This window comes from Micromys minutus (genome assembly GCF_963924665.1).
Source record: "Micromys minutus genome assembly, chromosome: 21".
NCBI classification, from domain to species: domain Eukaryota; kingdom Metazoa; phylum Chordata; class Mammalia; order Rodentia; family Muridae; genus Micromys; species Micromys minutus.
In genome coordinates this window covers 43,892,712-43,909,161 of record NC_137956.1, presented here as the reverse complement: position 1 = coordinate 43,909,161, position 16,450 = coordinate 43,892,712, and the positions used below count along the sequence as shown (strand labels likewise).

At 45.5% G+C, this 16,450-nt stretch overlaps 1 protein-coding gene across 2 annotated transcripts in view; it reads left to right on the top strand.

Annotated features, from left to right (window-relative positions):
• CNOT10 (CCR4-NOT transcription complex subunit 10) overlaps positions 1-15,550 on the top strand; it is a 44,952-nt gene extending 29,402 nt beyond the window's left edge. For both annotated transcript variants that reach the window (XM_080934532.1, XM_080934531.1), the window contains exons 14-19: positions 7,647-7,760; positions 9,225-9,355; positions 10,168-10,203; positions 10,391-10,518; positions 13,838-13,913; positions 15,147-15,550. In XM_080934532.1, coding sequence (XP_080790658.1) covers positions 7,647-7,760; positions 9,225-9,355; positions 10,168-10,203; positions 10,391-10,518; positions 13,838-13,913; positions 15,147-15,301 — 640 coding nt within the window. In that variant the 3' untranslated portion in view covers positions 15,302-15,550. The remainder of the gene's footprint in view (positions 1-7,646; positions 7,761-9,224; positions 9,356-10,167; positions 10,204-10,390; positions 10,519-13,837; positions 13,914-15,146) is intronic.
• The last annotated feature ends 900 nt before the right edge of the window (positions 15,551-16,450 follow it).

Genomic DNA, 16,450 nt, shown 5'->3' with positions numbered 1-16,450 from the left:
GTTTCCAAATGGGGGATTTGGCTGGCAAATAAGTTGGTCATAACCTTCTGCAACAAAGACATGGTTGTGAGGTAGTCATGACAACAGGTGGGCATATTAACCTTTTGACAGAAAAGTTGGATTGCAAGATGGTTTTAACACCCCCCCTGAAACAAAGGAACTGTTGCAGGTAGTCATAACACCTTCTGAAACAAAGAGATGTACATTTCTGGTTTCTTTAAAGACTCATTTGTGTCATGTGATGTTTTTCTGAAAACTGTCTTATGAGACCATGTTTTTGCTGAAACACATATGTGAGAAGATATTTTGCTAAGAACAGACAAGGTGGTATTTTTCTGGAGGCAGCCTGGAAAAAAGACGTGTGATGTTTTACTAGAGCGGATACTGAAGAGAACACATGATATTTGGAAAGCATATAAATATAACCGAACGAACAGTGGACGAGTGCTGGGTGGTGTTGGTACACTTGCCAGTCTTTGTTGGTCATAGTTTGTCATGACTTCATAGAGACCAGAAAACATCTGGTAGTGGTCTGGTGGCTTCTTGTCACTTCTGCAGATTCAGGCCTGTTAGCAAAACCTTACGATTTCTTCTAGATCAAACTGCCATTACTAATTCATAAATGGTATTTTTGAGTCCTGCTATTGCTGATTTGTAGTTGATATTTTCAAATGGATCAAACTGTGGCTACTGATTTGTGTAAACTAAACTGCTGGTAACCTGACAACAAAGATTAGATTTGTTCCAAAAAATATTTCTAAACAGGTCCACATCTTCCTTTGCTGTATTAACCTTTCCCTTCTACTACCTTGGCGGGTAATGGGCTAGAAGAGAAAGTAAAACATTTAAGAACCCTTATTTAAAATAGTTTTTAAAAAAATACCTAAGCTTACAGACATGGTTTCTGTTTGTTTTCATAAAATGGCTTTTAAGCCCACTGTGGATGTAGGCCAGTCTGTCAACCAGCTAACAGTTATAGTTCCAGGTGATCTGACGCCCTTTCTGAACTCTATAGCCTGTCTCCTGTATGTACACGATACATATACAATGAAATCAGTAAAACAACAAAGGATACTATTGTTATCAATAATGGATCAAGGATGGTTGAAACTCAGTGACCTTTATGTCCTAGACCTTGTGTTCTATGCCAGCACCTCCAAAATTTATTTGGTGTTAAAAATAGGGGGCTGGAGAGATGGCTCAGTAGTTAAGAGCACTGGCTGCTTTTCTAGAGATCCTAGGTCAATTCCTGGCACCCACAAGGCACCTCGTAACTATACATAACTCCAGTTCCAGGGGTCTGACACCCTCACACAGACACACATGCAGGCAGAACACCAATGTGCATAAAATAAAAATAAATCAATTGGTGGACTAGGCAGTGGTGGCTCACATCTTTAATCTCAACACTCAGGCAGAGGCAGACGGCTCTCTCTCTTAGTTCAATACCTGGTCTAAACAATGGGTTCCAGGACAGCAAGGTCTACACAGAGAGACCTAGTCACTTAAAAAAAAGGGGGAGGGTGAGATGTGAGGTGTGGTGATGTTTTCGTGTAGATGTGTTCATATAATCTCAGCCCTGTGGAGGTAGAGACTGGGAGATGTGAAGTTGAAGGCCACCCTCAGCTACATAGTGAACTTAAAGCCAGCATGGGATACAGGAAACCCTGGCTCAGAGGAGACCTGTTGATGATGAATCCAAGGTCATGGAAGCTTACTATATTTTTGTTTATGTGTATATGGGTGTTTGCCTGTACTCAATACACATGCACACACATGCACATGATTAAGATTGCATTCGAGTAAGCTTAAGGATTCCAGGATCTAGAACAGACTGCAGCAGTGCTCGGGAGGTGTGGGAAACATCTGTACATCACCCAACGTAAAAGTGAATTCTAAGATGTCTTTTTTAGTAAGAGGTCCCAAATTGGCTAAAAGCAAGTGTTCAGGACAAGCATAATTAAGCCCAGTATAACTGTTGTACAAATATAAATCAGGGAGGATTAGGTAATTCCCTAGATCCTGGCATGACACCCTTTGATTTCTTTCTTCATTGATTCAAAAGACCTCCCAAGGATTGTTGTTCAGAAAAGGAGTCCAGCTGATGACATGCACAGCGCAGGGGGCTAGTGTGTTTAAGGGTTGTGTTTGTCTTGAGGTTTGTCCCGGGGCAGGATTGGAGTAGGTGAGACCTGCTGGGTTTGCTTTGCCTGGTCTTTTCTGTACTGTGCTTCTTAGGGCCCAACCTACCCCTCCCCGTTTCAATCGAGGTTTTTGGTTTTTTATTTTGTTTGTTTCTATTTGATACATAGTCATACTGTGTTACCCATAGTGATCCCCCTGCCTCAGCATCTCCTGAGGTTATGGATATTATATTACCTGAGTGTGGTCCTGCTTCCTATCCAGTAAATCCTCTAGAAAAGAGCCTGTCCACAAGCCCTGTCTTGTACCTCATTTGCACTGTGTCCACCTTAGCGCCATCCCATGTGCTTCCAGGAAAAAAAGGAAGGAATCCTGAGGATGTAGTAGTTCACACTTTAACCCCAACACTAGTGTGGCAGAGGCAGGGGGATTTTATGAGTTTAAGACTAGCTTGGACTACTCAAGTTCCCAGGCTAGCCAGGGCTACATAGTAGGACCTTGTCTCCTGTAGATGTGGGCATTATAACCAGGGATGAGGTTCATACCTGTAATCCCAGGACCTAGGAAGGTGAGGGCAGTGAGTGGAGAGGCTAGCTGAGGCTGTTAGCAGAACTCAGGTTGTGGGAGGGGCCTCTTAGGGACTACACGTGTAGCAAGTAAAGCCCTTTGTTTCTCATCCCCACCACAGCATTAGAGGATGTGGTGGTCGCACTCTGGACGTACAGGTAGGAGAATCAGGAGTCAGATTTTAGTTGACAGGTATATTTTTTTTCTGGATTACTTGTAGAGAAGTACAATAAGCTTGGTGGTTTAGGGACTATTTGTTGTAGCTTTATTTCTTTGAAATCTTACCTTTTTTTTTCACTTTGTTGTGCATTGGTTTTGTTATCCAATTTTTCATTTGATACTTGTGAAATTGCATTGTAAAGACATTTTCTTTGGAAAAATGGTGATTTTGGCCGTGTTCACTTCTTTACCTTTGGTTGGAGTTTTCGGTGTCTGGACTGCTTTCCTTTAGTCCTAGGGCATCCCTCAGATGGTTTCTGGTGCCTCGACTTTTGCCACTGATCGTCACTTGCTGCTTAAAGAAACATCCCCTTTAACTTCCTTCCTTCCTTCCTTCCTTCCTTCCCTCCCTCTCTAGTTGTCTGAGGGCTTAGCTAGCTCCTCAAGCATGTGCTGTGGAGTGAGGGTTTTGTCAGGTTCTCCACAGGGAGCAGAAACTCAAGTGTCTGTGCCCTTGCCTGTTCCATCTTCCAGTCTGATGAGCTGTCAGATCCACTGAGCATCAGGTAAAACTGATCAGACAGTGACTCCAGGGTATAGTGTCTGTTGGGGATGGGGAGTATTTTAAGTAGCGATGATCAAAAGTAAAATGATTTTCTGCAAGGGCTTAGTAGATAGAACCAGGCATGTTTCTTTATGTTGTTCAGAGCTGGTGGGAAATACTGTTTTCTAAAAGGAAACTGAGTGGAGAGGCTGCTGAGACGTGATCTGGAATGGATTATCAGGCCTCGGGAAGAGGCATCATAAGAGTTGGTTTGAGGGCAGTAAATCTGCCTTAATTCCATAGCCCTTGATTAGAATGCTAGCCAAATTTGTTGTTTTGTGGTACTAAGAACTGAATGTTAGCCAAGGTATCTACTACTGAACCATCCCTGGTTCCCAGTTTTATATTGATATATTTAAATGTTTTAGGAGGTTGATTTTACCAATAGAATCTTAATGGTGCTATAGTAAAGGCTGGGGAAACATCACTCTAACACATAGGTATGGTGTGGGCTTGCTGAAAAACTGTCCTGCTGTAGCGCTTACATGACTGACTTCTGGACCCAGAGTGAGCTTGACAGTGGACTAGAGCAGTAATAGCCACCTGCTGTCAAGAAAGGCTGGGATAGGTGTTTCCCAGTGAGCCTGCCTTGTGAGAACCTGTTCTGGGCACCAGGAGCTCCAACTTGCTGTGGGAGCCTAGGAAAGAGAGGTCTGCTGAAGCTTTTGCTTTTGTTGTTTTTCTTTTCTTTTGTTTTGTTTTGTTTTGAGACAGAATTTCTCTATGTAGCCTTGGCTGTCCTGGAGCTCCCTCTGTACACCAGGCTGGTTGAACTCACAGAGATTCACCTGCCTCTGCCTCACAAGTGTTGTGATTAAAGGCAATGCACCACCACACCCAGCTTGGCTTTCTTGAGACAGTGTCTTGCCGAGCAGCCCAGGCTGGCCTTGAACACTGTCCCCTGCCTCTGCCTCCAATGGCCAGGAATACAGATGTGTACCATTATGCCTGGGATAGCCCATATTCTTCAACAGTTACTGTATACCTTCAAAGAATAGTGTAACATTGTATATGTGCAGAAAACTGTACTGTGGCTCTTAAATAACTTACTTTTTGCCTTTATTGGAAGAGCCACAAATAAAACTGGATTAAAAAAAAAAAAAAAAGATTAGACTTAGTGAGCATCATTTAAACCGTGGTGGTCTTCTTCAGCTGCTAGAGACATTTATCCTCTGGCTGCATTTGCAAGAGTCTGTATTTAGTCCTAATACTAAATAACTTTACTTTTCTTTCTAACAATACATGTGTAACTGTTAAAATTTTTTTCCTTATGTATATGTGTGGTTTCTCTGGATGGACCTGGTACCTATGAAGGACAGAAGCGAGTATCCTATCCCCTGGAACTAGTTACAGACAATGCTGGGAATCGAACCCAGGTCCTTTGCAAGAGCACCCAGTACTCAATCTCTGAGCCATGTCTCTAGCCATGTCTTCTTATTTTATTTTTCTAAGTGTAGCCCAGGTGGCCTAAAACACGCTGTCCTTTTGCTTCTCCCTCCTGAGTACACTGTGTACTTGTAGAATATATGAACGTTGCTGTTCTTAAATAAAAATACAAGGGACCGGACCTGACCTGGGAGACAGCTCATACATGCACGGCAGCTCATTAGGTGAAAGTGCTTGCCACCAATTAGACCCAAGTTCAGTCCTCAGAATCTTCGTGGTAGAAAGAGAACCGTCCCTGACAAACTGTCTCTGGCCACCACACATGTGATAGAGCACACACGTGTTCACACACACACAAGATAATTTTACTCAAGTAAAAAGGTTTTAAAATAAAACAGGAGTAAGAACATTTGTGTGGCTTAGTTGGAAGACTTGCCTGCCACCCATGAAGCATGGGACTAGATCTCCAGCCACACAAATTAATTAGATATCTGCAGTCTTAGTGCTCAGAAGGTGGAGGCAGGGAGATCAGAAGTAAAAATTGTCCTCAGTTACATAGTGAGTTGAAGGTTAGTCTGGACTGGATGAGACAATATCAAAACAGCCAGATACAATGACCCATGCCTGTAATCTCAGCACTTAAAACATGGTGGCAAGAACAGTGAGAGTTTAAGGCCATCCTTAGCCACAGAATGAGGCAACCTGGGCTACACAAGACCTTGTCTTAAAACACCACTTACTTAACCAAATAAGGTCAAATAAGCAAGCCAAAAGTATTAAGCTTAGGAAAAGCAATGCCAGGAATAAAGCTTTTACAGACTCCAAAAAAGAAAAAAGAAAAGAAAAAAAGAAAAGAAAGTATTAAGCTGCCTTTAACTCGTCACCCAGATGTAACTTGTCTTCTGAAGGTGAGATATGCCTGCCCAGTCAGTGTTCCCTTCCTTGATCCCTTGAGTATGCCAGGCAAGGGAGGCCTGCTTCAGGGACCATGGCCATGGGGACCAGTGCAAGATTCCAACAGCCAGTAAAGGAGTGAGGTAGCAACAGGAAGTGGTGCAGGACTATAAAGCTACTAACTGGCCCCTAATGACCCCCTTCCTCCTCTTAACAGCTCCATAACCTCTGCAGACACTGTTCCTGGCCAGGGTTCTGGTGTTCAGATACTTGAACCTGTAGGGATAGTTTTCATTCAAAGCAGCACAGCACTTTTTTCTTTTTGTGGTACTAGAGACTGAATTTAGGGTTTCTCCTGTGCTAGGCAGGTACTCTGCCACTGAACTGTGTGTCCCTTAAATTCCTGGGATACTTATACTTACCAGGAATGAGATGGGCTGCCCAGCCTGGTGGCACACGCCTTTCATCCTCAGCACTCAGAAGGCAGAGGCAGGTAAGTGTCTTGAGTTTGAGGCCAGCCTGGTTTATATAGTAAATTCTAGGATAGCTATGGCTATGTAGAGGGACTCTGTCTCAAACAAACACAAAGATTAGAGGGGCTAAGACTACTAGAAGACCTGGGTTCAATTCCCAGTACCTACTTGATGACCTACAAACATCTGTAACTACAGTCCAGAGGGTCTGATGCCCTCTCCTGGCCTATGAAGGACTAAGCACTCACGTGCTGTGCGTTCATAAAATAAAAAATAATAATTGGGGGGAAAAAGGAATTGGAGAAAGCCAGGTGCGGTGACATTGGAGGCAGAGGCAGGTGGATCTGAGTTTGAAGCCACTCCTGTCTTATCTGGCAAATGCCAGAAGGTAACTCATGCCTACAGTCCTAACATTGGGAAAACTGAATATAAGGCCCACCTAGACTGTACATATGAGGACCTTCTGTACTTCAGAGTTAAGACACTTTTCCCATTCTCTAGCTAGCGACATATATACTCAAACTGGATCAATGCAGAGATTAGTATGTCCCCTGCAAAAGAATGATGTGAAAACTTAGGGGGAAGGGGATGATTTGAAAGGGAGCAAGGAAGGCAGTATACATGGGAAGGGTGTGGAGGGAGAAAAGAGGGAAAAGCTTATTAATTATAAGCTCAATAAAAATATATGTTTTAAAAAATAGGGGGCTGGAGAGATGGCTCAGTGGTTAAGAGCACTGACTGCTCATCTAGAGGTCCTGAGTTCAATTCCCAGCAACCACATGGTGACTCACAACCATCTGTAATGGCATCTGATGCCCTCTTCTGGTGTGTCTGGAGACAGCTACAGTGTGCTCATATACATAAAATAAATAAATAATTTAACAACAACAACAAAAAGGAACTATTTTTACAAGCTCACCATGCAACCCAGGTGGGTCTCAAACTCAAGACCTCCTATCCCTGTCCACTCCCTAGTACTGGGATTCTTATGTTACCAAGCATGAAAATACATGTATACACATTTGGAAAATGTGTTTTGAAACATGTTTCCTACATGCCATTTCATGCTTTAACATTGTGTTTTACTTACTCTCCCTGAATTTTCTTAGATTACCTTTTGAGATTGTTATAGTTACATCATTTCTCCAGCCTTGCTGTCCTCCAGCCCCTCCCCTCCTGCTCTCCCTCCCCTCCTGCTCTCCCTCCCCTCCTGCTCTCCCTCCCCTCCTGCTCTCCCTCCCCTCCTGCTCTCCCTCCCCTCCTGCTCTCCCTCCCCTCCTGCTCTCCCTCCCCTCCTGCTCTCGGATCCATAGTCTCCTTGGCCCTTCCACCTTTCAGTATTGAACAAAGGCCCCGTCCACACACGTCCACACACGTCCACACACGTGTAAGGAGTCGGGCCTTCTCTCTTTGTGTTGCAGGTGCTCCATCCTTGCTTGCAGTGCCTACGTGGCTCTGGCCTTAGGTGATAATCTCATGGCTTTGAATCATGCAGATCAGCTCCTGCAGCAGCCCAAGCTGTCTGGCTCTCTGAAGTAAGTATGACTTTACCTGCACCCTTGCTTGTTTCAAAGTTTCTTTTGCTCTCTACCTGGCTTACTCTTACTCTCCTGAAGGATATGTGCCGGTGAAGAAAGCCTGTATCAAGTTTCCTGAGCTACAACCCTGTTTCGGGTTAAGAAAAGGAGGGAAGAAGGAAGGACAGGCAGGTAGTGGTAGCTCATAACTGTAAGCCTAGAACTAAAAGTTGAGACAGGAGTTTAAAGCCAGACCAGGGCCCTATCTTTAAAAACAAAACAAAGAAATACAAAAAAATCCCACAAATGTTGTTTAGTCCATAGTGTGCTTGCCTCGCATGCTTGAAGCCTGGGTTCAGGTGCAGCATCCACGTAACATGTGCCACGTGTGCATAGCATCCCAGCAGTGGTAGTCATGGGGACAAGGGGACCAGAAGTTAAAAGCTTGAAGCCTAGGATTTGTGGAATCGCACTGTAGATTTGATTTCCTTTTAGACAGGACTTCAGTATGTGGCCCCGGGTGGCCTGGCTGCCTACCTCTGCCTCCTGTGCTAGGACTAAAGCTGTGCTCCACCATGCCTGGCTTAGGATGTGGGTTCTGTCTGTTTGTTTTATTTTGTTTTGCTTGGGGGTTGTAAATGTACTTTATTGTGTGTGTGTGTGTGTGTGAATGTAGGTGTGCAAGGGCCTCAGCATGTGTGCCACATTCACAGGGAAGTCAGGACAACTCCAGAAGCAGTTGTCACGCTCCACCTCATGGAGGCCAGCATCTCTTGTGGGCTGTGCCGTGGCACTGTGATGTAGGTGGTGGCATAACATCACAGGTGGACAGTTGGATGGCAGGCATGGGGTTCTATGCTGTTCGGACGGAGCAGAAGATGGCTTTGCTCGGAGTCAGTTCTGACTTTGTGGGGATTGAACTCAGGTCCTTCAATGTTTTTGTACCTGGATTTTGTTCTTGTTTTGTTGGAGTTTTGGTTTTTGTTTGTTTTTAGTTTGGTTTGGTTCAGTTTTCAAGAGTTTCTAATGTAGTCCTGGCTGTCCTGGAACTCCTGGAACTCACCCTGTAGACCAGGCTGACTTTGAACTCAGAGATCAGCCTGCCTCTGCCTCTCAAGTGGGCATGCCCCAACCACCACCCAAGCTGTTAATTGTATTGTTTGTTTGTTTGTTTGTTTGTCTGTGGTGTTTGTACAAATGGTGATTGGAGTGGTACATATATATCACGGTATACACCTGGAGACCAGAGGACAACTTACAGGACTTGTTCTCTCCAGCCCATGGGTTGAATTCAGGAAATAGGCTTGTTGTCAAGAGTTAGCACAACTCTTCTAACACAACTTCTAGTTGGGTTAGAACAACCTCAGCAAGCTTAGCTTTCAGGTTGGGGCGTGAAGTGCGTGAGGTGCATGCCAGTGCCCCTGTACTGAGCGTCTCTGTGGTGGCCTGTTCTTCAGACTACAATTTGCATTTTCATTTCAGATTTTTGGGCCATTTATATGCCGCAGAAGCCCTCATCTCCCTCGACAGAATATCTGATGCCATTACGCACTTGAATCCAGAGAATGTCACCGATGTCTCCTTAGGGATCTCTTCCAATGAGCAAGACCAAGGTTAATGAGGACATATTTGATCAGAACTGGTCACTGTTGCCACCTCTGTCCTATGTAATTCAGGATGTGTAGGCTCTAAGGGCATGGCTGTGAAGGGAAGGCAGTTTGAGGTCGGCTCCGTGCCTATGACTAGTCTTACTGTGTAGTAATTGTTGGCTAAGAAAGGCTGGGAACTGCTTGTCATATGGCCTAAGTTCTCGCTCAGGCTGATATGTTAGGATTCTTTTCTTCCCTTCCTTCTTTCCTTCCTTCTTTCCTTCCTTCCTTCCTTCCTTCCTTCCTTCCTTCCTTCTTTCTTCCTCACACCCCATACACCTCCCTCCCCCTCCCTTATTTTTTTTAAAGAGATACAATTTCACTGTTTGCCCAGGCTGGCTTCCAACTCCTTGTCCACTGACTGGGCTGGACCTTTTGAATGCTGGGTTACAGATGTTTGTGCTAGCCCACCTGGGTTACAGATGTTTGTGCTAGCCCACCTGGGTTACAGATGTTTGTGCTAGCCCACCTGGCTTAAGATTTATTTTGGTTTGGTTCTGACACTTTTTTTCTTTGAACTGATTCCACTGTGCAAGAGGTTTTCAAACAATTTTCAGTCATGTTTAAGTTCCTGATTATGTGAGACCATGTGGTCCCCTCTTCATGACTAATTCATGTGGGGTGGTGGTGAGGTTACACCCTGACACCTTTAACAGAGCCCTCACAACACCTAAAGCAAATACTTGCACTCATTAAGTTCCTACTTGGTAAGAAACTTAGGTGTTTAGAAGATGTGCTGTTGTCCTGCCCTCAGATTTATTTTCGTGTATTTGTAGGATCAGACAAGGGTGAAAATGAAGCAATGGAATCCTGTAAGTAAGAAGTTTTGTAAATCCTTAAGTAGCCTGGCCTGCATCCCAAAGATTTAGACCCTGCATCTCTGTGTCCGTGTATCTGTCAGCCTGAGGAATAGTGCTTTGTTCCAAGTGCTCAGCGGTGGAGTGGTGCTCTCGAGTCCCCTGCACAGCCCCTTCATCAGTATCTACGCTCTCTCCTCAGCTGGCAAGCGCGCCCCTCAGTGCTACCCCAGTTCTGTCAACTCTGCGAGGACTGTGATGCTCTTCAACCTGGGCAGTGCATACTGCCTGAGGAGTGAGTACGACAAGGCCCGGAAGTGTCTGCATCAGGTGAGAGAACGTGGGGAGAGGGCAGCTTCATGCACACCAGCCATTAGAGGACCTGAGCGTGTATGGAGTTGATGATTTTTGATTGAGGTGTATGGTCAATTTATTAAACACTTGAAATATTTTTTCCAGATTTCAAATATTCTTGGGAGTGTGGTAGGACATATTTTTAATCCTAGCATTTGGGAGGTAGAGACAGGTAGAATTCTGAGTTCAAGGCCAGCCTGACCTATAAAGAGTCCAGGCCATCTAGAGCCACATAGTGAGACCCTTCATGCTGGCTGGTTTGTATTAGCTTTATAGAAGCTAGAATCATTTGGGAAGAGGAACTCTTCAAAATGCCTCCATAAGATCCCATTATAGGACATTTTCCTACTCTCTGATGGATGGTAAGTGATGCCGTCCTTTGGCAGGTATTCCTGGGTCTGTTAGAAAGCAGGCTGAGCAAGCCATGAGGAGCAAGCCGGTAAAGCTCCTCCATGGCCTCTGCACCAGCTCCTGCCTCCAGGTTCCTGTCCTGTGTGAGCTCCTGTCCTGACTTCCCTAGATGATGGACTGTCACCTGTGAGGGGAAACAAACCCTTTCCCTCCCAAATTGATTTGGTCATGGTGTTTATCATGGCGCATGTTTTCATCGAGGCATTCAGGAAACAGAGGTAGGCAGTGAGTCTGAGGTCAGCCTGGTGTATAGAGCCAGTTTCAAGATAGCCAGAGCTACACAGAGAGAACCTGCATTCTCACATTATTAGGGAGACTGACACTGACACAAGACAGCTTCCATACACTGCCGGCTCCCACGGGTGACCTTGGTGTGTGTACAAGTGACGGGCTGTGTCATGGAAGGGAACCATCTTAGAGCTTGGTGGTGTTAGTATCATTTCATGTACAAAATGAAAAACTTGATGCTGACCTCTCCAGGGGACTTTGAGGGGCTGAGCATGTGAGCTATAAACTGCCAAGACGTGAAATGTCGTGTCAGTGGGGCTTAGTGTGCACCAGCCCTTCTGATGCTCTCGGCCCCAGCCCCTGTGGCCAGCAGGGCTTTTGAATTGCAGTTAGTGTGTTAGTCCCGTTCAGGTTTTCCTACGGCGGGTGGTCGTGGGTGCTGCCATGCAGGAAGAGACAGATGAGGTCAGTCCTGTCTGGGTCTCGGATTTGTTTTTGGTCTTCGTTCTTTGGGTTAATCCAGTGGCAAGGCCATTGTTAATTGGGAGGCCCACCATGTCTAGGACAACAGAACAGTGACTTGGAGAGTCAGAAAGGGCTCTGAACTGATGCCTCCAGCCCCCCCTACCCCCATGATTCCAAACAGTCAGCAGCCAAATGTTATTAAGTCTCAGAAAGTTGTTACTCTTGCCTTGAATTCTCTTATTCTAGTGAAGGATATGTATAGAGAGAGACTGTGGTAGATGCAAAGAACAGGAGCAAATGGCCTGTGTTTATTAGCCCTAAGAGAAAATAGAATGTAACGACTACGTGCACATGCGTATGTGCACGTATGTAAGTTAGAAGACAACTTGAGGTTATTAACTTAGTCATTTCCTTTATCCCTGATCCATCTCAGCACCCCTTCCCCCTCAAAAAATAAAGACAGATGCACAAAGTGTAGTGGTGCTCCTGCCCACATAAAGCCACCCACGGGCACAGGTAGCACTTCCCTTTCACTTTCTAGAGCCAGCCTGTGGTGGTTGAGTCTCTGGGGCAGGCATGGTGGTGCACTTGGAGGCAGAGGTGGCACAGCTGTAGGTGAGGTACTCAGCCGTCACACATCTGCAACTCTCCACAGTGCTTCCCATCCTCTGCCTGCCTACGGAGCAGTCATGCAGAAAGACACTTCTCAGCCCTTGGTCAGGTGTTCTCTTGCCTCTTCCACGGGAGTGAGCCTTGCTGTTTAAAGTGTTTGTACAAGAATATTTCCAGTTGGATTAAAGGAAGAAGCACAGTGGCCTTCAATGGAAGGCAGAGGCAGACCTCTGAATTTAAGGACAGCCTGAGCTACATAGCAAATTCCAGACATTCATGGCTATGCAGTAAGAGACCCTTTCAAGAGGAGATGTAAGACAAAAAGAAAAATTGTGGAGCTGCAGAGGTGGCTCAGCAGTTAGAGCATGTAGAACACCCATGTTAGGGCTGACAGTCACCCGTAACTCCAGCTCCAAGATCTAAAGGGATCAGATCTGACCTTTGTGAAGTAAACAGGACCAGGAAGATGATTCGTTGGTAAAGTCACTTGCTCTCAAGCCTGATGGCCTAAGTTCAACTCTCCCAGGACCCATTGGTGGAAGCAGTTTGTACAAGGTAACCTCTGACCTCCACTGTGCACTGTGGCACATACACTGCCCCCCCCCCCCACACACACACACGAACAAACAGGAGAAAAGGAATTAGGACTCAGCTTCTTTTGTTTTTGATATAGGTTTTCTCTAACTCTGGCTCTGGCTATCTCAGAACTCACTCTGTAGACCAGGCTGGCCTTGAACTCAAGACATCCACCTGCCTCTGATCCTTAATCTGCTGAGACTGAGATTAAGGGATATACCACCACCCCTGGTGATTGCTCACTATTAAGAGCACTTATTCCTACAGAGAACTCAGGTTTGGTTCCTAGGATCCACCTCTAACTCAAGTCCCCAAGGACCTCGTGCTTCCTTCTGACCTCCTCAGTTTCCTGGCCATGGGTGTGGTGGTACACACACACACTAACAGGCAAAACACACACGCATAAAATAAACTGATCAAAACAATTGTTTGTAAACAGGTAAAGTCATACAGACCTGTAACTCTGAGCCAGGTAGAGGTCAGGGTTAGAAGTTCAGGGTCATCCTTAGTTAAATACTTTGGGGTTGCTGTCTCAATAATTGAGGGGTGGGGGAGCCAAACGCAGTGCTGAGGAAATGGGTGGAGGCTGGGAAACCCATACCGAAGGAAAATACATATTAAGTTTAATAGTAGGTAGGTTTCAAGAAACGGCAGTGCTAAGTAAGGTAGTATATTCCTGTCCCTGTACCCAGGGTACGAGGCAGGAACATCACTCTGTGTTAACATCACTCTGTCATCCCCTCTTGGTCACAAATAGCAGAGCAATAGCTCCAAGCACAGGACACTCAGTGTGAGGCCATCCTGGGCTACGATATGAGAACTGGACAAGCACAGGTATCTGGGAGACAACACAGGTCATGTGCCAAGGGGTCCTAAAAACAGGGCCCTAGAGTCGGTTTGCCAACTTCTTGTGAAGAATATCTCCGGGGACTTTGTGATTGATATGGTACTTGGAGTTGTATCTTAAACTATTGGTTCTCACCGGTCTCTCTCATGGGCAAAGGCGGCATCGATGATCCATCCTAAAGAGGTGCCCCCTGAGGCCATCCTGCTGGCCGTCTACCTTGAGCTGCAGAATGGTGAGTGAGTCTCTTCAGATGCATCTGTCATCTCTTTTCAAAGTCAAACTCAGGACAAGGCATGTTGGTTTGTCCCTATAATTAAAGCATTTGAGAGGTAGAGGCAGGAGAGTCATGTGACCAAGACTTTTCTGTCTCCAAAAGAATACAGTGTAAAGCTTCATGATCCATGTTTTCTAAGTAACAAGCATGACTAACGGTACTGTACCTCAGCAGATAATGGGCACTGCCTCTGGTGACCTACACACGCACACACACCACACTAGTGCCTGTGGAGCTGCACAGGTAGAAGAGAGAGGGGAAAGAAGTCAGCAAGGCTGTGAAACACAGATTCCTGTTCACAAAGTGTAGTCATGAAACATGCAGAGTATTAGCTTCTGACCCTCAGCATTAGCTCCTGAGCATGAGCCTTTTCTTGCTCAGCTGACTGACTCTTGATTGAGAACATGGATCACAGTGCTGTTTGCTGGGAGTTGCACAGTGCAGTATCTTTTTTGTTTGGTTGTTTGCTTTCTTTTGTTATTTTTATGCTTTTGTGTTAGAAATGGGTATCACTATGTAGCCCTGGCTGGTCTGGAACTTACTGTGTAGACCAAGCTGGCCATAAACTCTTGCTACTGCCTCTGCCTCTTTTTTTTTTTTTTTAAGATTTATTTATTTTATTTATATGAGTACAGTGTCGCTGTCTTCAGACCCACCAGAAGAGGGCATCAGATCCCATTACAGATGGTTATGAGCCACCATATGGTGGCTGGGATTTGAACTCAGGACCTCTGGAAGAGCAGTCAGTGCTCTTAACCGCTGAGCCATCTCTCCAGCCCCATCTGCCTCTTAACTAATGAAGAATTCTCAAAACAAAGCAAAGCCGGGCACTTGGGAATCAAACCTGGGTCCTCTGGAAGAGCAGCTGGTATTCTTAACCTTTGAGCCATCTCTCCAGCCTCTTTGGTTTTTATAGTTGAAGAGACATTAAATGCCTTGTACTCTGAAGGCTTGGCTGACTGAAAGCCAGGACATCTATAAGTTGGTGGTTCTGAATCCCTTGAACCCCTTCTTTTGTACAGCCTGCCTGTGTTATAAAAACTTGTCTGGGCATCGGTTCTTTGTCGTTCCTTGACAGCCAGGGCAGCAGAACAGAGCTGTCTAGGACTCTTTCCTCTCCTTTCAGGGTTCTGGCACCTTGCTCTGTTCAGTGCTGTGTACCTGCTTCTCTGTAATGGACTGTGTTTTTAGGTAACACACAGCTGGCGTTGCAGATGATCAAGCGGAACCAGCTGCTCCCTGCAGTAAAGGCGCACTCTGATGTGAGGAAGAAGACAGTATTCCAGCCTGTGCACCCCATCCAGCCCATCCAGATGCCCGCATTCACCACTGTGCAGAGGAAGTGAGAGCTGGCTTTGGGGGAACTGTTACCTGAGGCCCAGGGTATGTTCAGGGCCTTTCAGTTGTCCTACAAGAAAGCCAATAAAGAAAATACAGTGGCAAAGGTGCTGGTTTGGAAGACAGTTTGAGACTATTACACCTTGAGTTTTATGCCAGAGGCTTACTTAAAATTAAGGACTCATAACCCACTTTCAGTTTTTATTTAATCTCTTACAGTCTTATAATTGTGAACCATTGTGTTAGTATATCTGTGTCTAGGCATTAAAACATGTTCTTATCAGAACAGTTTTGTAGTCTGTTTTGAAATAGTTTAACAACCAATTTACTGTCAAAGTTGAAAAAAAAACTGACAGAAAAACATCAGCTTTAACGACTTCAGAAGTTGACCTTGGGCTACAGGAAGTGATGTAAATTCATGCTCACCTACTGGGTCTTTCTTTGCTCTGTTGCTGTGAAGAGACAAGTGACCAAGGCAACTTAGAAAGGAAAGCGTTTACTTGGGGGCTGGCTTACTGTGGCAGGGAGTTTGGTGGCACATGTGCCGCTGGAGCTGATAGCCACATCCTGGTCCACAGTCCAAGAGGGACTCTGAGCTTTGTGAAACCAGGCTTCTGGAACCTCAAAGCCCACTCTCAATGACAGACACACTGCCTCCAACAAGACCTAATCCTTTGAAACAGTGCTGCTCCCTGGTGACCAGCATTGAAATCTGTGAGCCTCTGAGGCCATTCTCGTTCAAACAGCACGGGATATAACTGAGTTTAACGGCAGTGACCGATGCAGTAGGAATCATTTCCTGAAAAGTTCCTGACAGTGGGGCTGGACAGCTAGCTCAGCAGTGAAGAGCACTTACTGGCCCTGTAAGGAGCCAGAGTCCGCCCATGTGACTCACAGGTACCCATAGCTCCCAGTACCAGGAGTATCTGACAGCATCTTCTGGTCTCTGTAAGCACTTGCACAGATGAAGTGCACCAAAGCTCAGTGCACGCTCACACGTGTGGAGGAGTGTTCATCCGGCAACACAACTGATCTGGCAAGAGATCACGTCCAAAGACCTGGGCCTATGTGATCCGGCCGGAATGCAGACACATCCTTAGCACCCACCTTCATTCCCTAACAGTGAAGGTGCGGTTTGTTTATATTTGAAAGTAATG